The following is a 24,302-nucleotide window of genomic DNA, read 5'->3' on the forward strand; positions in this document are numbered from 1 at the left end:
TTAGCAGTTATTTAGATCTTTCATACAATTAGCTGGGGGAATATAAGTTAAATGACTCCTTGGCTGTGTCTGTGTCTTGTCCATCCACACCCAGGAGGCAGCACAGTTGCAGAAGTGATTCTCATATGCATAGTTCACTGTATCACTTCCTAGTAGAGGAGCTGTTTGAATCTCAGATTCCATAGACATAAGGGTCTAGAGAACTTCAGATGGAGTGCCAAAGAAAATCAAGACTTGGGTGTAGTAGCAATCATTAGAATATTGGGATTATGAAAGCCACACTGGAAAAGGAAAAAGCTAAAACTACTTAATCAAATAATTGCAGGATCATAAATTATATCTCTCAAGTCCAAATTTAGCTTCATATTTGGAATTTCCTAGATATTCAATAACTACTTCTCCCTTTTATGTCTTGTTGCCTACGTAGTTAGCCCTAATCTTGCCTCCCACCTCATTAAACCAAGTTTTCACTTTTTTTTTTTTGTGAGGAAGATTGTTGCTGAGCTAACATCTGTGCCAGTCTTCCTCTATTTTGTGTGGGATGCCACCACAGTGTGGCTTGATCAGCAGTGCCATGTCTGTGCCTAGGATCCAAACCTGCAAACTCCAGGCTGCTGAAGTGGAGTACTTGACCTTAACCACTACACCACCAGGCCAGCCCCACAAGTTCTCATTTTTTATTTGACATTTTTTTAATAGCATGTATTGCAATATATTTTATTTTATTTTAATTTTTTATTGCAGTAACATTGGATTATAACATTATATAGCTTTCAGATGTACAGGGTAATATATTTAGAATTCTGTGTAGATTACATCATGTTCACCACGCGGAAACTCATTACAGTCCATCGCCACACATGTGAGCCTAATCACCCCTTTTGCCCTCCCCCCTTCCCTATGGTACCCACCAATCCAATCTCTGTTTCTATGTGTTTTTTTGTCGTTGTTTCTATCTTCTACTTATGAGTGAGATCATATGATATTTGACTTTCTCCCTCTGACTTATTTCACTTAGCATAATACCCTCAAATTCCATCCATGTTGTCACAAATGGCCGGATTTCATCATTTCTTATGACTGAGCAGTATTCCATTATGTGTATATACCACGTCTTTATCCATTCGTCCCTTGATGGGCATCTAGGTTGCTTCCAAGTCTTGGCTATTGTGAATAATGCTACAATGAACATTGGGCTGCATGCATCTTTATGCATTTGTGTTTTCAAGTTCTTTGGATAAATACCCAGCAGTGGAATAGCTGGATCATATTTGACTCTTTTTGATGCTTGTCTAGATTTAATCAGCGAGTAATTATTAAATCACTCCCTCAGAATGAGCAAACCAAAATAATTAAATGCGTTTCATTTTGTAGCCATTGATTTATTAACTCTCCCAGTTTATGACACTGTCCCCAATGAACAATCCAGATCCTAAGCAAGGCCATGGGGCAGCTGCACATTTCATTACTGCCCCGCATGCTAACAAATACACAACACAACTACTAGTGGTGAAGGCTTGACTTCTTGTTGAATTTCACCAGGTCCCTACTTGCTCAGCAGGACCTAACTGCTTTCCTTGCTCCCTGTTGTCAGATGCTGCACTTTAACACCATCTCAGGACATGGAGACTCTTCTATTACTCAGGTAAAGACAATCTGTTCTTTTAGAAAAAGGGAATGTGAGACTAAATTTTATTTATTTTGAGGAAGATTGACCCTGAGCCAACATCTGTTGCCATTCTTCCTCTTTCTGCTTGAGGAAGTTTGTCGCTGAGCTCACATCTGTGCCAATCTTCCTCTATTTTACGTGGGATGCTGCCACAGTGTGGCTTGATGAACTCTAGTAGGTCTGGGCCCAGGATCTGAACTTGCAAACCCCAGGCCGCCAAAGCAGAGCGCGAGAACTTAACCACTAGGCCACTGGGCCAGCTCCTAAATTTTAAAAAAATTATTGTCTTGCTGATATATTTCATTATGCTCTCTATCCTTTCAAAGCAAAGGAACATGTCTCATTCAGATGTCCACATTGTGGATATTTCAAATACAATTTTTGATAGTTTACTTGTTAATTATTAATACACCAACACATTACTTGTGTGTTGGCCAGATTTTGGCAAGATAAAACAGAACTAAATGTTTTACTTTTGTCCTTTGGTATTTATAGCCAACTCGTATTGGTAAAAGGAATTGTTTAGTGCACATATTAGGCACACAAATTAATTATCTTCTGTTAATAATTTTATTCTCAGCTTAATGGTTTATTTTAGTAAATCCTTTAATTATCTTTGATCTCAGACATTATTATGAGAAATGGGGAGAAATTGTAGACATATGTGACATTGCTACTTTTGTAAGCATCATTATTTTTCAACTCTTTTATTATGGTATGATATAAAAGTTTTATTTCACATGTAAATAAGAGTACGCATATCTCTGGAATCCAAGAATAAATTTTTATAATTCCTTTTGATAACAGCCAGGACTCCAATCTCAACTGAAAAGAGTTCTCTCCGATATAAACACATCTCACAAGGACTATGAGCTCAGCATTGCCAATGGTCTTTTTGCGGAAAAAGTGTTTGACATTCATCAAGTAAGTGCAGCCTCCCATGTTAGAAGGTTATTTTCACTCTGGACCCTAGTCTTATTCAATCCACCATCTGAATAAAGGCTTGTACCTTTCTGCCGAGCCACACAAAAGTGATTTTTTTTTCTTGTCGCTACCAATCATGTTTCCTATTGTCTTCTAAATATCATCACTCTGTTTCCAAAAAACAACTTCGCTTCACCCGAGTCATCCCAAGTATTCAAGGCCACCAGACGGACAGGCTCCACAACAAAAGAGAACCTGTCCCCTAGCTGTGATCGACACTGGGGTGGGGGAGCAGACAGCCCATTTAGGGTTGTCCATGGGTGGCAGAGGAGAAAGTCTACCCATTTCTCCTCTGAGCTTTGTGTCTACTGAGATAGTTTGCATTCTCACTGCTGAGTTCTCTCTCTTCACTCCCTTTTTACGCAGCCATGCCATTTCATCTCTCCTTCCAGGAGCTACTTACTTATCTTTTCAGTAAGATCACTTATAAAAGAGTTCCTGGTAGGAGACACTGCCAGATAAAGTCAGCCATTGGCAGAGGAGCAACTTAGACTCAACACAGAGGTGGGGAATGGGTTCACTTGAGGTCATCAGACTAATTTTTAGTATTACTATATGGTATTTATATTATCAATTCATTCATTGTAGCATCCTGCTCCCCCTAAGACCATTGAGACCCAGAATGCCCTCTATGTGCTACTATGCTCATCCCATGCTTTGGACCCATCATTGCTGTGACAAGCAGAAGCTGGTTAGTACTATTCAAGCAGACACAGAGGCCATGAGTCTCTGGGCATGTTTGCTCTCCCGTTTAACTCTCCACTTCTCAGGTAGCTACAAAACTCCACCGCCTCTGTGACATCTCTGGGCTGATCTCCACTTGCGTCTTTGCCAGCTCTCTGTGTTCCACCCAACCATTATTGTTTCCTCTGTCTGTCACCCACTCAAATTCTTTGCCCCTTTCCAACACCACTCCCAAATCCTTTGACAGTCTGCCAGTTATGAAGCATTAGGCCACTTTGTTTTTTAATCTTCCCAAAACAATCTTGCACAAGCTTTACAGGGGCCACCCTGTATATTCGGCCCCACCTTTTGTGTGTCTACTCCCACGCATACTGCTGTGTCCCTGAGGGACTGCTACCTCTTTTAAACTGGAAGTTGATGCATCTATCATTGCTACTGTTTATAGTAGATTTCCATGTTCCTTTTTCTAGCACTCAGTGCAGTGTACCTAGAAGCACAATAAAGGTGAGATCTGATCAAAAATATGAAAAATAGAGATACTGCCATTTTTTCCTCCCAAACATTTACAAGTACAGTTAGTTATTCTAAAAAGGACTTTTGATTAAAAATGTAACTATTATCAGCTTTCAATCATTCAGATGAATACAAAGATAGATAATCTCCAAACTTTTTACATTTTGTTTTATAACACTTTTTTTTCACTTACATTCGAATATGGAGAAGTCCACTGGAATTGGTGATGATAATAATAATACATAAATTGTCTTTACAAAAAGTATGGTATTGTAGAAGGACCAAGCCACCATCTCCGAAATCTTGTTCTCCTTCCTCCTCTAATCCGTGCTAAATATGCCTTGGATCAGACCTCTGTAAATGTTACTCCATACACCCCAATTCTTACCCATTTGGGGCAACTTTACTGTCCCTGTGGATGACTCAACTTCCCTCCTTACAATTTCCTGACCTTCGCTCTACACCGTTATAGTAACTGATGCCCAAGCCACACCCTGAAACTAATCAACACTCACAACTATTGTGCTTCTGAAATCTACACCTCTAGCTTCCCATTTTGTGGCCACATGATCCCATGGTTCTTATTCTTTTTATTTCATCCCCACTTTACCTGTTCTTCAACTGCATTGAGTTATTCAATCTCTGGAACTCTCTATTTTCTCTTAACTATCAGCTCTCTCGTAGCTTTATTGCCATACCAAACTACTATATGCATCCATTCCTTAATCACTCTCTTACCAACACCCTCCTTCCCCAACAAAGCCCCAAATCTGGATCAGTCCATGACTTCCCTCAGCAATTGTGTCTGGGCTACTATATGATACTTGTGGAAAGCCTAAAAGTGTGCAGTTACCGCTACAGCATCCCGGTCTCCCATCCCAGCTAAACTTCCTCAGTGGTGCCCAACAGTGAACTTTTGTGTTCACACTAATTTCTCTCATTCTTCACAACAGTTATTGAAATCTCTTCTACTTTTCTCAATTTCCCAACAACCCCTACTGGCACCATCAGTTTCAACTAGGTCTGTGTCATGAACTCTAGGTCTTTTGATGCCTTAGATTTGTCTTGTTGCTCCTGGAGCGTGAGAAAGCCCAGTGTTGTAGGGGTCAAAGTCAGGCCTGGAAGCCACGGGATTTAGTGGAAATGTCCCCCTGCCCATTCTCCAGCACACAGCCTGCCTCCTGGAGTCGTCAGAATCAGACAGTAATGGGACATCAACTGCTGTATTTGGGTGGGTGGGCAGATGTCTGGGTCACCCAGGACAGCCCGAGATCCTGGGCGACACCCCTTTGCTCACCCAGACTACTGCTCTGGGTGTCCAGGGGTGACTGGTCAGAAGGAATGGGGAGGCTCTGCTCACTGCCCCACACACCCACTGCTCTTGGCCTGGCCAAGACAAGACACTGGGACTTGGTCTGAAATTCCGCAAATCTTTTGTCATGTGTGCCTCAAAAATAGAATTCCCAACTTGGGACAAGCACTTTCAACTTTTAAACTTTATTTCTTTTGGTATAAGAAAGTAATTTAATACTGAAATGAAAGTACATGCTGTAATATACACAGAATGAATATTTTACTTCTGGATAGGCAATTAGATCTTCTTAAAATGTAATGGAAGAATTTTCGAGAGACAAAGCAACAGGGTGGCTCTTAAAGGTGAGTAAATTATATAAATTCATAGAACAGATTGCATAGAAGGAAGAAAATTGGACTTGAATTGTCTTCTATAGCATTAGCTAACACCTCCATCAGATTTGGTAGAAGCATCACAGGTGTTGTTTAATTTTCATTGTGTTATCCTTGCAGGATTTTAATTTATCCCATTTCTGGTAATGCCATCTTGATCACTTGATTAAAGTGATGTCTGCTAGGTTTCCCTGCTGTGAGGTTACTCTTTCCCTTTGTTATTAGATATTTTGTGGGGAAGTGCTTTGAAGTTGTGTAAATATCCCAATCTTGATCAAACTATTTATTTACTTATTTATTTATGTCAATATGAATTCATGCTGTACTATTTTAGTCAAGGGATTATAATCCATTGTTATTATTTTCATGGTTAAATTACCCTTTCACTTTGGCTTCTGTGTTTGACACGTCCCCTCATTCATGGAACACTTTCTCACTTTCCACCATGAGATATTCTAATCTCAACTTCTTCTTTTCCTGCCTCAACCCTAGAATCAGCCATTTCTCCAGGAGCCCTAGTTTCTTTTTAGGAAAATGCATGCCTGTATTTATATGAATGTTCATCTCTTTATTATATGAAGTGAAAACTATGAGTTCACACTGATGTCTCCAATTCCAGTCGGACACCACAGGGTTTGCTTTTTGTTTTCGCTCTATACATTTGTAACTCCCTTCTCTAACAGTGAGAAAACTGGCTGCCATTATCTTTATATACTTACTTATTTCACCAATTCCCCTTTACATAACCACTCTCCCATCACTGAAGCTGTTGCCCCTCCCAATGCGGGAACACCTTCCTCATCCCATGAGAGATCTGCCTGTCCATACCAGGCTGCTCCTCCGTGAGTATACCTCCTCTCTCCATGAAGTCTCCCACACCCCACGATGGTCTGCTCCTCCACAGGATGTCCTTCTCATTCTTTTGGGCTTTGACACCCCATATAGATGCCCTCCTCATTCCATCTAAAGTCTAACACCCACAGGAGGCCATTTCTCCTCAGGGGTGCCTCTGGACTTTGCCTGGGCTCCAAATTCCAGAGCTGAGCCTCCCTGACAAGGAGATGTGCTTTTCATCTTCCTTGGCCACTAATACCTTGTGTTGAATCACTCCTGGATATGAATGGTCTCCTCACTATGGTGGGGCTCTGCTATCCATCTCTACTACTGTGATCCTCCCTACACTGAGATGAATACCTACCTAGGTGTGCCCTTCCTAATCGTCTTGAGTCTGAATTGTTCAGGAAGGAAATGCAAGGGAGAGGGGATAAAAATGAGCTAGTTTTACCTTCTTAATATGTCTCTAAAATTAGTTTCATCTTCCCCACGCCCCTGGAAACTGCCAATACCTCAATTCAGGACCTCTTCATGTCTCTCAGGGTAAACTATAATGACCTTCTAACAAGTCTCTCTATTTCCAATCCATTTCTTCTCTTCTGATTCCTGAGTCACTTTATGAAATTTGAGAACTAGGGACATTCCAGGTAGAAGGAATGCTGCTCAGAGGCCTCCAGAGAGAGAAGACACATGGCACTTCACAGGCTCTTCAGGTAGTAGGGTATGGCCAGAGAGTAGAGTATGAAGGGGGAAAATGGCTTGAAATGAGATCAGCAGATCAGCAGAGCCTGGCAGGCCAGGTCCAGGGCCTTGGGCTTTATCTTAAGTCCAAGAAGTAGTCTTGAAGGGTTTTCAGTAGGAAGGGGGTGACACAAGTAAAGGGGGACTAGTTAGGAGGCTATCGAAGTATTTATGGTGAGAAAGCAGTGGTAAAGCGAAGGAGGTGGGCATTAGCGGTAATCTCTGTTAGTCTCCCCTAATACACTTCAAATTAATCTAAATTACAACAGCATGGTTGCTATGCAAATTCACCTTCAAGTTCTCCAGCTCCCCTTCCAGCCACATTTCCATATTTCTAACCATCTTGCATCATCTTTGAAGCAGGAATGAGTCCTTGAGTAAGGTGGTGGAAATGAAGAGACAAGTTCAAAAACATATTTCTTATATGCTTAGTTGGTGGTGATTTGTAAATACAAGACCTGTATATCACTTACAGAAATTGTATATGATTTATATTTATAGAACTATACTGAGCGTGCTGAAAGATTATACAATGCCAAAGTGGAACGAGTTGACTTCACAAATGATATAGAAGATACAAGATATAAAATTAACAAATGGATTGAAAATGAGACACATGGTGAGTGCAATACCCTATTCTTCTCCAAAGTTTGTCAGTTAATTGTGACAGTTGAGAACTGTCACTTAAAAGCTGGCAGTGTTTTGTGAGACATATGAGGGACAGCTCCTCTTAATTCAAAGTCGTGGTTGCTGTCATTTAAAATTGCCTTAGTATTTGTCCACAATGTGGTTTTGAGTAATCTCAATAATTTGAATGCTTTATAACTTTCATAAATCTTGTCTGTTACATTATCTCATGTGACCGGGGAACAATCCTGTGAGACAAATAGATTTTACTATGACCATTTCATAAATTAGTGACAAACTGAGGTAATTTACCCAGTTGACCTCAATATCTTACACCTGGTTAGTGAACAAAGACCAGGAGTGATTTATAGGACACTATTTGCAGTGACCACACCATAGTATTTCATTCTAATGACAAACCCAATGTTTTACTCTTCCTCCTTGGACTAAAGAATTTTATTAAGATTATGACATCGTACTATCTTTGAAATATATTTTTATATCATTGCTTCATCTAAATGATGTCTAGTTTATCTTTCACTTTAAAATTCTCTTCATTTATCAAAATAATATGTGTGGCAAAGGTAGTACCTTCCAGAAAAAATACATCTCTTTATTGGTAAGTCTCTTTCACAATCAGAAACTCAATTCCAGCGAATGTTCTAGATTAGTACTAAACAAATAAGGGAATCTACTCATTGTCTTTTTATTATTCAACTGATTCCAAAGCTAGTCAATTCTGTACTGAAGACTTAGCCTTGATTTATGCTCTGAACAATATACGTGTATTTGCTGAGTCTGGCTCTGTCTCAAAAATACGAGATATGTGACTTGCATTCATAAATGCAAACATTCAACAGCATACAATTAGTCCTGGGAACAAGAATACAGTGTCTCAGTTTTTCCTTTGTTCATTCATTCATCGTTACATCAGTAGGGGGTTACTTTGACCTTTAGCCACCACATGTCTCAAATATACTGTTCGTAAATCAAGAGAAATTATGCAACGACTTTTCTAATAACTGAGTGGAATTCTCTTTTGTGTTTAGTATTTAAGGGTATCGGATTACTAATACCGTTCTCCATTGTCTCTGTTATTTATTTCTCTTTTTTACTTTCTCTTGCAAATCTGTGTATAATTACTCTCATTTTGGTAAGTATATGTTCTTAATACCCGCTTAAGGGAATGTTTCAAAATGCTGCCAACATTCCACAAACCCACATGTCCATACACTACCACAGCCCATCCTTTTGGAAGTCAAATTTGATGCATCGTGACTGTGCTCTCACTTGTCTTCCAATAAATTCTGAACATTTTCCATTGCCTTTAGGATAATCCAAAATTCTTACCAGACATTCAAATTTCTTCATTATCCGGCCCCTGCCTCCGACCTTTCCAACCTTACTCCCCCTAACGCATAGGAAGGAGTTAGGATTTCCCGGAATACGCTTTACTCGTCCAGGCTTTCATGTCTTTGAATAAACAGTCCCAGCTCTAGGGAAGTTCTCCCCGCCCCCATCTTGCCTTCTCCTCAAGCAGGTGGCCCAGTCAGAGTTTGATGCCCCCATCTGTGCTCCCACAGCACACTGAGCACATGGGTTTGATACCAGTGTGCTTCAACTGTGTTTGGTTGCCGCCTCCCCTGTGCTGGACTGTGAGCCCGGTGATGACATGGACTGTCTTTCGTTGTTGTGATTCAAGTATCCAGAAGAGTGCAGGGCATCTACCAAAAATCTTGTTAAAGTGGAATAAAGGAAGTAATCGGCCCTTTAGACAGAATGGAGTTAAATCACATTTGGAGTGCTGTGGCTTTGTCAGTGCAGTAAAGGCAGCTTGGTGCCTACCAGCAGGGAGGGGCTCTGGGAACTGTCTTCCTGGGTTGGAATCCTGTTGCCATAACTTTCTTGTGTGAAGTTGCACAAATTACTTAACCTCTCTGTGCCCCAGCTTCCTCAACAGGAAACAGGAACAATAATAGTGCCTACCTCACAGGGATTTTGTGAGGAGTAAGCCAAATATCGCACATAAAGGGTTTAGAAAATGTTGGACAGAGTAATTGCTCATAGATTATTACTAATATACTAATTATGACTGTCAACGAAAAATAATCCATAACCAATCGGTAAATGAAAATTTGGGTGAGTTTATTCTGAGCTTAAATCTGACGATTATAACCTGGGAGAGTCCTTCCACAAAGGAACAGAGCACTCCAAAGAAGTTGGGGTATACAGGGTGGTTATATACCCTCAAAGAGGATGTTTCACATATGATTGAAATGTCCCTTTTACAATAGTCACGAGGCTGCTCTGTCAGCACAGCAATTGATGGAAATGACAGATAGGTCTGCTGTCTCACTGAAAGCCGCAGGGTGGCAGGTGTGTTGCCTCGGGCTGGGCACTGCAATCGGTTCCCAGCCTAAAGAAAGATGCTTAATCTTTAAGGAGATGCCAACGTTGGGAGGGGGAAAGAAGTTGCACCTTTATCTCAAGGGCCTTTGCTCTTGCCATAGGGAATCTCTAAAGCAGACATACAAGGTATGCTCAACGGCCTCGGTCAGGCTCTTTTGGAAATACAAGGTCAGGTCGAATTAGGTTTACACAAAATGGTTTCCTCATATACTCCAATATATCCTGTTACTTGCCATTTTTATTTGTCATGATTATAATTTCATGTGATAAGAAAAATATGCTCATTGGTCTTTTAAAAATTTTTTAATATGAGTTAAAAAATTATCATGTTTTCTCAATTTATTTTTCAAAGGCAAAATCAAGAACATCTTTCATGAAGGCAGCCTGAGTTCCTCTGCTGTAATGGTGCTGGTGAATGCTGTGTACTTCAAAGGCAAGTGGGAGGCAGCCTTCGCCAAGAGTGAAACCCTAAATTGCCATTTCAAATCTCCCAAGGTATGGAAATCTATTTAATTTGGGAAGTTTTTTGTCAATAGCATTCCTTTGCAGAAACTGTGGTATTTATATAGATAAATGCTGGGTTCACCATTTCTTTACTCATTTTTAATACCGCATTACCAATACTATACCATCAATTGCTTATAAAACTAACTTTCTGTTGTCCTGCTAATGCAGGTTATAAAACACAATGAGAGGTAACCTATAAATTGATATTTTAAAAAATATATTCAAAATTGAGAAAAGTAATAAAGTATGAGTTTATTTTAAGATTTTCCAGTTTGGGGCCTATAAGAAAATGTGACAACAGCGTACCTCTTATTTTTCGTGATTCTAACGGTGGGGTATACAGTTAGTGTCATTCGATAGCAGTGATTTTTCCTGAGACAAAGCAGGAATGTGTTTCTTTTGACAAAGGAAAAATTATGTTTGATAGAACTGTGCATTTCCAAGTATTGGTTGTATCTGTTTCTTCCTTTAATTCTTTTTGATTTAAAACATCTTAATCCAGCTTCATAAAACATATATTCTTGTTGTTTTACCAATTTGTACATAATCGTCTTAGTACAGTAGAAACATCGAAGGCCCTGGAGTCAGAAATCCTATGTCGGGGTCCTTGCCTTGCCTCGTAGAAGCTGTGCTGTCTTAGGCAAGTTCACTTAAGCACTGGAGACCTCCTTATCTTCACAAGCACAATAAAGAGATTCCTTTGATCCACCTCTAAAATCTCTTTCAGTCACTCAATCTTTAATGTTGAGGGACAGAAATTCAGATTTGACTTTTAAACTTTTACTTTTAAAGTGGAAAATACTATTGAAAGGTACTTTCTGCGTTTTCCCACATCAGAAGTTTTAAACACAGGAGTGCTGGGAGCTGATAGAAATCAAAGATCCCTGAATGAGTGATGAGAGGAGAAATAAAAGGCCATCTAGGCAGGCTGTATCTGCAGGTATGGTGATGCTTTGGGAGGAAGGCCAAGACACTTGAACAGGGATGAGGATGACCTTTAGGCTGGCTGAGGTGGCTTCGAGTGAAGCCAGCCCCAGCCCTGTGGTGAGTCTGTCACTGCAGGCTCCTAAGGAGAGCCTGACGGAGCAAGTTTATAAGGTAGGTGTCTCTGCGGGAACAAAGAGAGGGGCACAAAAATGTTCTGAAAACTGTATATGAAAAAATAACATTATGATAAATCCTAATAAAACACAGCTCTGTCTTATAGAGACATTTTCTGTATAATGGCAATAGGAAGCATATTAGGCAGTACTAGAATTTTGGTGACTGCGGCTGGCATTGTTAACTGAGTTTGGAAGTGAGTTTTCACTCCCCACTCTATCCTTCAACTCCTCCTCCAGCAGATTGCATCTGCTGATTCATTTCCATCAACGAAGATGAAGCATATCTATCTCTTGCACTGTTTGTGGGGTTTTTATTCCTCCTAAAGAAGTTTTTCCTTAAATAACTATTAATATATCATAGCTATTTAAAATAACTTTCCTGCCTGTATTATATTCCTTATAGTACAGATGTAATATATGGCTTATAATAGGCTTTGGAATCTATATCACTGTGGTCAGTTTTGGTTCCATCACTTTCAAGATTGGTGAAATTACCTCTTCGCTAAAAAGTCTAGTTTCAGTTTTTCTCCAGCATGCCCCAGCTGTGGGATTCTCCCCTTACTCTGGTGTGGTAATGAGATACTGTGGCTGTGACATGCCAGCCCTTATTTGTACCAGGCTCAATTCAGCTGATCTGTCTCACTAGGCAGGTGCCTTTTTTCCTTCACTGCTCCATGTGCGTTCTTTCTGAGGTTTGGCTTCTCAGTCAAAAAGGACAACCTTTACAGAGGGAGAAGGATATTTGGTTCAAACACAGATAATTACGTATCCATCCCACCCCCACAGAACTTTCTGTCCTAAAGGGAAACATGACAGGAAAGATGGCAAGTTTGCAGAATTACAATCCCTTTTAGGAAAAAGATGGTTTATGACACCTGTATGGTGTTTCCAAATCTACAAATGGTATCCTCAAGATAAGAGCTACCGCGGCCGGACCGGTGGTACAGCGGTTAGGTTCCCACATTCTGCTTCTCAGCGGCCCTGGGTTCACCTGTTTGGATCCCAGGTGTGGACATGGCACTGCTTGGCACACCATGTTGTGGTAGGGGTCCCACATATAAAGTAGAGGAAGATGGGCACGGATGTTAGCTCAGGGCCAGACTTCCTCAGCAAAAAGAAGAGGATGGGCAGTAGTTAGCTCAGGGCTAATCTTCCTCAAAAAGAAAAAAAAAAAGAGCTACCACTGTGTTTCCCCCAAGTTAATTTGAGGCTTATCAAATATTCTGTAGTAATTTTTTTAGTTTTACAAGACCTCATTCTTAAATTGTGTAATTTTAATAGTACTAGTCTGTATTTTACTTCTCATGAGAGAAAAAATCTATGGCATTCATTTTTAGTTGCAACGCTATTTAATAATTATTCATTACTTACTATATAGACATTTTCAGATAAAACACTAAGTGCAAGGCAATGTTCCATATAATCCTTAGAAGAATCCCATGCAGTAGAGACTATTGTTACCCCCATTATATAGATGAGGAAATGGAGGCATAGAGAGGTGAAGTAACTTGCCCAAGGTCACACAGCTGGGGAGTTTTAAACTCAGGTAGTTAAACTTAAAGTCTGTACTTTTACCACTGAGATGTGCACCAATGCAACCACTATTCACAACATGTCAGGAAAAACCTACAGGATCAACTGCACAAAACTAAAGCACTTTTCTTATTCTACTTGGTCAATAGGTGAAATAAGGTGGGCTAATAAACAATTTTTGTGACTTCATTTTCAGTGTCCTGGAAAAACAGTCACCATGATGCATCAAGAACGGAAGTTCAATTTGTCTGTCATTCAGGATCCATCCATGCAGGTTCTTGAACTCAGATATCATGGCGACATAAGCATGTACATAATGCTGCCCAAGAGTGACATATCCCAAGTAAGTTACTACTGTCACTCCCACGATCAGGGATGATTTTAAGATGCTGTTCATTGTGTTTTCATCCTTCAACTTTAAGATTTCAGGTTGTTGGAATATTAGAGACTTACCCACTTATTCGTTTATTTGAGAAATATTTAAGGAGTACCTACTACATGCCAGGCATCATTATAGATGTTGAAATTGACTTACTTCAGTTTAGCATCATTTTAGTTGAAAAGCTGTAAAATTGGAACCCTCTCAAATATCAACTATGGAGGGAAAAGGGCAGGAGTGTAGGTCTTCTTTTCCCTTGGCCATGAAAACAATCTTTCATGTATTATTGAAATTTGGGTAGATTAAGCATCTTCAAGCAGGAAAGGTATGATGGAGTTTTGAAGTCCAGTCCTTTGAGAATTAAAATGCGTGGCCTCATTCTGTGCTGCTGTGTCTCTAGGAAAAGCAGAAGGTAGGCACTGCCCTGTGACTGATGTAGCAGGAGAAACAGAGCAGCACAGTGCGAGGGGCGGGCAGAGGCGGCCATGCAAGTCAGACATCATCACCATATCCCAGATCCTGACATTCCTCCAGGCCTTCTTCCTCTCCTCCCCGTGAATTTGGCCACCTGAGTCTGCAGCCTGCAGTCCTGGAAGCCGAGATCTCATCTCCCTTCTCTGTACTTCCAATCAAAAGGAATATTTAGTGAGCACCTAATATGCCAGGCCTTATTCTCTGCACTTCAGTTATACTGTCTCATTTGATATGAACAGCAAGTGATCTGTCATAAGTTGGCATTCTACAGTCTGAAGTATGACAATATAAAATATTGGTACTCAGATTAAATCAATAATTCACTTGATAATCTTTATAACAATCAGATTTTAGCACACATCAGCTATTTTAACTCCAAATAATCCGCAATAAGAGAAAAAGTAGCCCAGATAGAATAAGCAGGAGATAAAAGATAGATTTGTTCTTGCTCTGAGTTTTTCTTCTTCTCTAATAGAGTGTCCTATTTGAGTATCAAATTAGCATAAGTCTACATACCTACATAATCCTACGCAACTAAATAATGATGAGGAAGTTGGCTCTGGAGTGGGCTAAATGAGAAAAAAATTCTGACTCAGCATAAAAAGTTATTACAGATTAACCACAAACTGGATGATTTACACACAGAAAATTTAAATTAGACTAAATTTGATTATATAAATGTAACTCCTTGATAAAAATGCAAGTCAGGTTTAATAGCTGTGAAGAGCTTTTTAGGATTCCAGTGAGCCCGAATTTGAGAACAAAAGTCCATATATAAGACTTATAAACAAGGTACATAAAAAATCTTCCCATTATAAGTCTGGAATAATTTATGATCAATTCTCAGTATTCAGGAGCTGGTGAACTCAAGATGTGAATCACTTGGGGGCAGCAATGGTGTTGGAGAGAGAGGTGTGGGCTCTGGCTGTGTAACCAAGGTTTCTAGCTGTGCAACTTGGGCACACTCCCCTACATTCTCTTGAGTTTCAGTTGTCCCATGTGTTGAGTAGGAGAGTCGACTTGGATCCAAGCCTCCCGCACAGTGTGGGTGACTGTGCTGGGAGATATTGATCACCCAAGACCTTGAGGTGAGAGCTCTGAGCTCCTTGCCTAGGGTCACCTGGGGTTCCATTGGTTTACTCCTGCACTCTGGTCAAGCATTATCATTTTCCATGTCTGTCGTGACGGGAAAATGGTCAGGAAACACTGATTTAAAGGACTTCTGATTTAAACACTGATTTAAAGGCTCCTTTCTCCCTGTGATGGTCTCTGACTCCCGAATTCCTTCATCTGTCCATTCTTCCTCTTTGGCCACATATGTTCACATGTGGGTAGAGAATAGAAGTGCCCTGAAATACAGATAAGCCACACCTTGTCATAGCAGAGCAAACCAAACGTGATTTATTAAAGAGCACTTGAGCTATTTGTTTTAACAATTTTCCATTTCCAGACACCTCCAGGACCCATTCATATTCTTACATGCAAGTATCCGGGAGAGGATAATTATGGAAAACCATCCTTGTTGTTGTTGTTTCAGCTGTTTCTTAACCAAGTGGATCTAAGTTGCCTTTTAAATATCTCTGCAGATTGAAAACAAACTGACCTTTCGGAATCTAATGGACTGGACCAACCCGAGAAAAATGAGCTCTCAGTATGTTGAGGTGTTCCTTCCTCAATTCAAGATAGAGAAGAATTATGAAACCAAACACTACTTAAAAGCCCTAGGGCTGAAAGATATCTTTGATGAGTCCAGAGCTGATCTCTCTGGTATCGCTGAAGGGGGTCGTCTGTATATATCAAAATTGATGCACAAGTCGTACATAGAGGTTACCGAGGAGGGCACAGAGGCGACTGCTGCCGCGGGAAACAACATCGTAGAAAAGCGACTCCCCGAGTCTGCAGTGTTCAGAGCCAATCACCCATTCCTATTTGTCATCAGGAAGGGGGACATCATCTTGTTTAGTGGCAAAGTCTCTTGTCCTTGAAAATCCAATTGGTTTCTATTACAATAGCTCCTGCAACATCAAGGAACTACCGCAAGTGAAAAGATTTGAGTTCAATTGGAAGCACATGGTGTTCCCTTTCATTTACTTCCTTCTAACATTGGTCGGCAGATGCTTTTGGTGACTTGACCCTTCTCAGACACCTGCTTGATGATCCTGATCTTGCTTTCAGCATTTCTGCCACCACCTGCCTTGCCTATTTCTAATTTCATTGTCTTTATTCCCACACTCATTTCTACCAGTCTCCCCCATGGCTGTTTGCACGCAGGTCTGGGCATAACATCTGGGAATTGTGGAGCGCTCCACCGGTAATGACAGGGGAGAAGCAGCCATGGGCATCTTTTCAGGAACTCTGTAGTTATCACAGATATTCTAAGAATTAGGGAAGTAAGCCCAGCTGCTAGGAATAAGTGTGAAGAATAACTTTTCCTTGCTGACCTAAGAAGACATTAGAGTGTACTTTAACACATCTGATTTGAAATCAGCATCTAATCTAGATGCTGAAAAACATGGATCAGGATTGGGGGTCAACCAAAATATTTTGTTAATAATTTCAAGTGGATATCTTTTGGCCTTTCCATGATAGAGACTTAATATGTACATAGTTTTTCGAATATTAAATACCCATTAACTGTTGCCAGTTGTTTACAGCATATTATTTCAAATGCTGTGTAGTTTACAAGTTTTTTCTGTACTTATCAGAAAAAAGAAATACAGCAAATCTGTACAGTGTAAATCCTCTGATCAGTTGTGGGACTACCAGCACTTTCTTTATTTTCCAAGCCAAGGAAGCAAACAATAAAAAAAAGAATGCTTTTTAAATATAAATCTGATTTGGTTCAATGTTGTCAATTAATTAAACACAAATGTAACTTTTACAGAACCTACACAGGCTGATGAGGTCATTTTAAATACTGTGATTTAAATTAACACAGGGAAATGATTAGCATATATGAATATTTATAACAAGCCATAAGTAATTTAACAAAACAGATTAAAAACAGATTGAGAATCAATAGACCATGCTGAACTTACTTAGGATTTTATAAACAGTAGCTGCCTATTGAATTGTGTTTTCATCGCAAAAGACTTTTACCCGAATAGGGACGAGACAAATCAGGAGTAGCCAACAGCACAGCACTGTGGCACTTGGTCCTACGCCTGGCAGACACTTGATTTTTTAACAAATATTGTGGAATCCATAAATACGGTATGAATGAGTTAATGTGACATGATCTGAAAGGTGTAGAAAAGCTCCTGACAAAAACAATGTGATCACTAAGCTGCCACATTGCAAACAACTATTATGTCTTTCAGAGATTTCATGGGAAGGTATACAGTGGCATGTTTTTTGGGAGAACCTGGTTTTTCTGATTAACCACATTCCCACCTATTGCCATTCAAAAATAACATATCCCCAGACTCTGTCCTTAGGTGATAAAGACACAGGCATGGGATATAGGAGAATGCATTCTGCTGGTGCCCGTGCAGTTGAAAGCATGGGCACTCCTCTGTTGAGAGGGTTCCCTGGGCAGCCATGGTGGGACTCAAAGCCACTGAGGTTTGAAGCAAGCATCAGAAAGAGTAAGAGTCAGGTTTGTAAGGAAATAGTACAGGAAAACTAAGACAAGATTGCCCTACAATTTCGGTTGGTTGGTCCTGCCCGTTTGCCCACTTTGTGGTTAAGGGCCTGGCTCGTGCAGAGAAGGGCTACATTGTCTGGTCATGATCTAGGCTTACATCGGTGGAACTTCCACAAGCTTGAAACACCTTCCGAAACTGCAGCAGTTGTAGCAGTATTGATGTTGTCTTTTGAACGTTGTCAATACACATCAGGTTCAACAATAACAAAAGTACCAGCTGTTCATATTCTCTCTTGACATTGAGCTTCATCCTTCTTGGGGCAAGATCTATGTCTGATTTGTTTTTGTATCCCCACATCCCCAGAACAATGCTAAACTTATGATAGGCACTCAGAATGTCTTTAGAATGAATATAGTCATTAGTCCCAAGGATGTGATTAGGGATGGAAATGAGACCTCAAGCACCACTTTAGTGTAAGATCAAGTCATTGATCTTATAACAGATTTCTTTTTACACAAAGATGACTTTTTATCTTTTAGGATTATGTTTCTTCAATCTGCTTATTTAACTATAGGTGTTTCCAAACACCTCCTACTCAAAACTCTCTCTATGTATGATCCTATCTGATCACACAGCTTTGATAATAGCTGATGACACCATTTATATGTTTGACTTCATTCAAATTCACAACTGCCTTCTGAATAAGTTCACCTGAATGTGCTAGAGTAAAACTAAACATGTCTCAGATGAAACACGTCACCATCCTCTGTGAGTCAGTTACACTTTCTTGGGTGCCCATTTTTCGTTAAGGACAAATATTGTCTAAAACTTCAAGCTCAAAACATCAATTGCATTCTTCTTCTTTCGTATTCTTCTTTTTCACTGTTCACTGGAACTGTTCATTGGTGTTACCACTAAAATATCTCTTGACTATCTCCTTCTTCATCCTTCCCATCGGCACTGCCCTAGTTTAGGTCTTTTACCTCTCTGGATTGCTCTGGTATCTGGTCTGCCTGCCTCTTGAGATTCTTACTGCCCTCTCACTCTTAAGCCCAAACTCATGAAGATATTCTATGTTTTCATCTACAAAAGCCAGTTAACTTCCTAAAACACAGATTGGATCAAGTCACACAGATCCTTATAAAACACTGATGGCTCTTTGGCACTTAAGGACAGAGTCTAAACCCCACCATGGCACCCAAAGCCTTTCACAGTTTTACCCTATTTCCCTTTCCACCTGGTTTTGCCACTCTCTGCCAAGAACTCTAAGCTCCAGCCACCTTGTACTAATGGAAAACCAGATCTACCATTTTCATGTTGTTCATTCCGTCCTCTCTGACTGGCAACCTCTCTCCATCTTTGTTTCACACCCATTTAATTGTTCCAGCACCTGATCACATTCATGTTCTCTGTGAAGATCTCCACACTGTGCATCCTTTTATGAGAGGTGTGCTCAAATTTCTTGCTATGTTCTATTTATGCGTGTGTGCGTGCGCATGTGGTGTGTGCATGGCTGGCTAGATTATAAACTCTTTAAGGGTAAGGTATGGAATATGGGGAGTATCCATTCCTCATTTTAAATGAATAAATTCCCTTATGGTCCTAAGAAAGGATCAAAATCAAACAGAGAGTGTAAGTGCAGACAGAAACTGTGGCCAGATAACAGGGGCCCTTGCCTGTACTTGTTCTCACCTCCATCAGCACCTCCTTGAGAACTTCCTGTGTTCTGTTAGTCACATACCAAAGCCTGGATAAAGGCACGATCTCCAGATGGAGGAGGAGTTTGGTGGATCTTCCTTCTCTGCAGGAGCAGGAAGAAGCTTTTTCTCACTCATTTTGCAATGAAGAAGAGGAGCAATATCATCATCTTCACCATCACCTTCTTCATCACTGCTCTATCATTTACAAAATGTTTTCACAGCCCTCATCTCAATTCTCCTTACAATCCTGTAAGACAGAAATGATTATGATTATTATTGCCATTCTCATTTCATAAGGAAAGTAAAGTTCAGAGAGGTTAGGCAATTGTCCAAGATCATGTGTGTTCTTTCCATCACAACTGGCTGCCTTGGACTTCATCATGAATCTCACTTGTGCCTTGGTCATGGTCAGAGTCCTCCCCTCTCATGCTCCAACACCTTACATGGCTCACTCTTCGGCATACCCAGTGACTGACTCCAAGTGTCTCTCATGATCTCAGGCTTTCCTGGAACACTACACCTCTCACAAGTTTGGGAAAATGCATAATTACGTGACTACATGTTCTTACATTTGGGTTATTTACACTTTTAGGTGATTTCATCTGGCTAGGTGTTATTTCTCTTAATAATATACTTTCTGAAAGCTTATATAGTCATAATAATAATAATAATAATATAAATACTCTTAATAAGCTCTCCTAAGTACAACTCTCTGAGAGAAGGTATGGCCATCTTTTGCTCCCTTCTAATTTCTCTCCAGCACATTCTATTCTCCTTCACTGATTGACAGATTCTGCCCATCAACAGAGAAAGGCAGTATATATGTCTTTAATTACCCGGACATCCCTTGACATTAATATTTCATTTTTATCCCCATGGACAAACCTGGAATTTGTGAAGACTCATGACTAGAATAGCATTCATTAAACCTAATCCTCCCTGTAGACACCAGCAGCACCTTCAAGAGAAAACCACAACGAGCTTACCTAAAAAAGCAGGTAGCTGGCTGGCTGTCAGAACGTAATTGTGTTCTGAGACTGCCCTTTGATACCATCTCTTCTTTCTGTTTCTTGCCCATGGCATTGTGAACCGAAACAAGAACACCATTGGACTTAAACATGAGAAGCTTTAGTGAAACTAAAGTGACTAGTCTTTTATAAACATTGAGTTCTATTATTGGCTTATAATTCAAACAAGCAAAACAATACATATACCTCAATATACTCAGCGCGTTGGGAGGGAGAGAGGAAGGTGCAGAATGGAAAAGGAATTGTGAAGAGGACAGAAAATGGACAGAAATACTTTCTAGATGTCTTAAAAGCAACCCATTTTTAAATGTAAAATTTCTTTCCAAGTGTGCCTCTTCAGACAAGACTTGTCAATGCTGCTAAGAGTTTGATTCCTAGGCTGCTAGGAGTTATCACAATTTTCACAAGTCATAGCAGTGTGGTAACTTCTGTGAATGAGGGCAGAGGTGCTATGGAAGTAAGCAGTGGGGTTTCCAAACTAATACTAGAAAGATAGGAAGGCTTCCTGGAGGAAGGATGATTGGGCTAACACCTGGAGGAATGAGTAGAGTAAGGGGAAATGGGATGAGAGGGGAAGAGGGTTCCAATAGAGAGAATAGCCTATTTCAAGGCTCAGAGGAGGTGAGAAACATTGGGACTGCTCTGAGAGTTACAAGTTTGGCTACAGGAAGTAGAGAGCAAAGGCCGTGAAAGGGGAGGAGCAAGGAGCTGGTTACAATGGCCTTATTTACCACAATGAGGAGTTTGCCTTTGTTCTAGCCTTGGCGTAAAGGCATGGAGAGCTCTAAGGAAGGGAGCGACACTTTCAAGTTTGCATTTTGAAGGATTGTGTTTGCTGATGTGTGGACACTGGGCTAGAGTGTTACAAGATTGTTAACAGGAAGAACTGGGCAGTGGTCCAGGTGGGAAGTGATGGTGGCCGGAACCAGCATGCAGGTCTTGGGGACAGACAGAAGTGGAGGAAATTGAGACATTTAGGAGGTGGCCTGACTGGTTAGGACTTTGTGATTGAATGAATATGGGGTGAAAGAGGAGGACTTCTCAAGATTCAGTTTAGCAATCTTTAAATGACAGTAACATCAGCAACCAGAGCAGAGAGGGTGGACACCAGAGAAGAGAGAAGAGCTGAACTTCAGGACACCCACGTAAGGCCACTGGAAGCCTTTATTGTAATGATCTGTTAATTTTTGAAGTAAATGCTCCCCTTGAGAATCAGACTAAAAGTATCGAAATGTGCACATATACAAGAATTCACGTACATATTTTTAAGAAGTTCAAAGATCGCTTGAGTCCTATCCATAGATCCACTAGGTTAAGAATCCTTGCTCTGTATACCTAAATTAGGCCATTCTAGGTGGAAGCTATCCATTGTGGCACGAAGAAAACCAAGTGCAGCACCACGGACCACTAGATGGGTGCAATTTCTATGGAATTAGGGCTCCAAGGTGACCACAAGCAATGATCTGTCCCTTTAAGCATCTAGGACAATAGGCAGGGAGACACACCCTTACTCCTAGCTATTAATCAGAGTCTTTATAGACAAGAGAATTTATAGGCAGGAGAAACCAGCAAATGTTCTTTTGTTAACAGAGTATTTTCAGGTAATAATAGCACAGAAGTCATTGAACACGCCCAGCCACCTTTGCAAATAACCTCCTGGTTCTGTGAATAGTCATGTAGTGAATTACATTTTAAGTATGTGTTCTTTGGGTGTCTGGGGGAACAGCATCCATACATGAATCAGTCTGTGAAGTTGGTAGAATTCTCCTCTCATCGTGAACCCCTCCTTTTCCCTCTTCCTCCTTGAATTCAAATCCTCCTCAGGACGTTATGAGAGAAGTGAAGTTCTCTCAATTGGTGGACAATCTGATTCAAGGTTGTTTCTCTGAGAATCTAGAGAAGACTTTGAGTCATTTAGAAGTTCATTTTTCTCCAGGCATGAAAAATACTGCCCCCTCTCCTTTGCTCAAGCCCTTGCACGAGTCCTCCACTCCTCAACGAGCAGTGCTGTGTCTCTGCAGCCCTTCTCGGTTCTGGACTCAGAGGGTGGATTGCTGCTGGCTGTGCTTCAGGGAGGCGAGTCAGCTCTCTGAACACACAAGGTTTTCTTGAGAATATAGTCTGTACGTCCAGGAGGCCTCTCGCTAACATGACAAGTAATTAGGTACTTCCTTTCTTCCTTTGCCCTTCTGAGAATCTGAGGAGCAAGCACTATCATGGGGACTTTTCACTGGCTTGTGGGCCATTTCCTTTCACATTCAGCATAAAGCCAAACACTGCCTAATTGTCAGAGAGGGTGGGAATTTGCCAATTCTGTTTTGGGAAGACCGTAATCCAAGTATGTATTCATGTGGGTCCAATAATTTTCTAAAACTCACTAGAAAATTTAATAAAGGAAACTATTGAACTCATTTTCTGTTGTAACTATATTTGGTGTCTGTTTTTATGTTACCTACACAAATCAGGGGTCATTTAATGGAAAAACAAAATATCTAAATCCTGCTTTTTCTTCTTTTCCTTTTCGTTCCCTTCAATCTTTTTCTTCCATTAATTAGGCTCTTCTTCCTCTGGATATGTTTGTAGTTTGAATACTGTTTTTAAAAGTAGAAGCTTTCTCTCTATGTATGTATGTATATGTGTGTGTAATTTGATAAAAAGAGCAAGTTTGGGTGCCTGGATTTGACTTTAATTACACCCAATTCGTCTTAGCTAATAATTTGTTGGGTGGATTCTTTATAAAAAAAGCAAAAATAGATGTCTTTATTTTTATAGAAAAATATTTTTAAGGTATAGTAGTTTAACCTGTATGGGTAAAATCAAAGCCACAAATTGTTAGAGAATTCAGATTAAGTGAATTAACTCAACCAGGATACCTAATAGCAATATACAAATAAAATCTTCTGTGCTTGGACACAAACACCCAGCATTATCCTTTATATAAGTTATTTCTGTGTACTACGCAATTTGAGAACACAAATCCTTCCTAGTCTGTGCACTGTGTTAAATGCATGCTCAGTTATAGGAAACTTACCTAGGGCTTAGTTTCCTCCTCTACAAAATGAGGCAATTGGGCTGGATTGGTATTTTCCAACTGCAGGGTGGGACTGATTAATGGGTTGTACAAATGATTTAGTAAATTGCCACCAGAGTTTAAAACATGAAAAAGGAGAGAATAGAAAAGGAAATATTCAAATGCATCATTAGTAGAGGGGGAAGTATTTTTGTGAAACTCATGTTTCAGTTTTGAATATATATTCTGGATCACAACATAAAAACTATTTCTTACATGGAGTTGCGAATCTCTGAAGAGATGCTTTCTAAGACCCCTTCATCTCTAACATATCTGAGACACCACATTTGTCTCTGTCTGAGTTGGAGCTACAGCTGATCCTGTAACTAGCTTTGTCTGGGAATCCTGCCTACATTTGCCATGAGGGATGTTTGAAATCCCTACTCAAAAGGGTTACCCATCCCTGGATGCCTCTATGCAAGAAAGAAGAGCATTTCGTTCATCATGTCTCATCTCAGGAGTCAGGGAAAGAAGCCTGTTAGCACTTCCCAAAACAAAATGCCTCCTCTCTGGCTTTTAAACACCAATAATTTGTTGTCGTAGCCAGAGGGTATGCGTAATATATACATATACATTACACTTAATTTTTAAGCATCTAATATATTTTGTTATTATAAAATAATCCTCAACTTATTACATAAAATCCACGGCATTAAATGTTTCATTATTTTTTTTTTTTCTAAATCTCTTGGGTCATGTTGACCCAGGGAAGCAGTGCACTTTACAATGCATACGTCAGCTGGCTCCCTTTCTACTCCTTTGCATAAATGCTTT

General features: G+C 40.1%; 1 protein-coding gene across 2 annotated transcripts in view; it reads left to right on the plus strand.

Moving 5' to 3' along the window:
• The window catches only part of SERPINB7 (serpin family B member 7), a 56,655-nt gene extending 39,681 nt beyond the window's left edge, over nt 1-16,974 (plus strand). For both annotated transcript variants that reach the window (XM_070627835.1, XM_070627833.1), the window contains exons 3-8: nt 1,595-1,645; nt 2,477-2,593; nt 7,613-7,730; nt 10,500-10,642; nt 13,487-13,633; nt 15,730-16,974. In XM_070627835.1, the coding sequence (XP_070483936.1) occupies nt 1,595-1,645; nt 2,477-2,593; nt 7,613-7,730; nt 10,500-10,642; nt 13,487-13,633; nt 15,730-16,128 (975 nt within the window). In that variant the 3' untranslated portion in view covers nt 16,129-16,974. The remainder of the gene's footprint in view (nt 1-1,594; nt 1,646-2,476; nt 2,594-7,612; nt 7,731-10,499; nt 10,643-13,486; nt 13,634-15,729) is intronic.
• The last annotated feature ends 7,328 nt before the right edge of the window (nt 16,975-24,302 follow it).

Source organism: Equus przewalskii, chromosome 7 (assembly GCF_037783145.1).
Source record: "Equus przewalskii isolate Varuska chromosome 7, EquPr2, whole genome shotgun sequence".
Taxonomy (NCBI): Eukaryota; Metazoa; Chordata; class Mammalia; order Perissodactyla; family Equidae; genus Equus; species Equus przewalskii.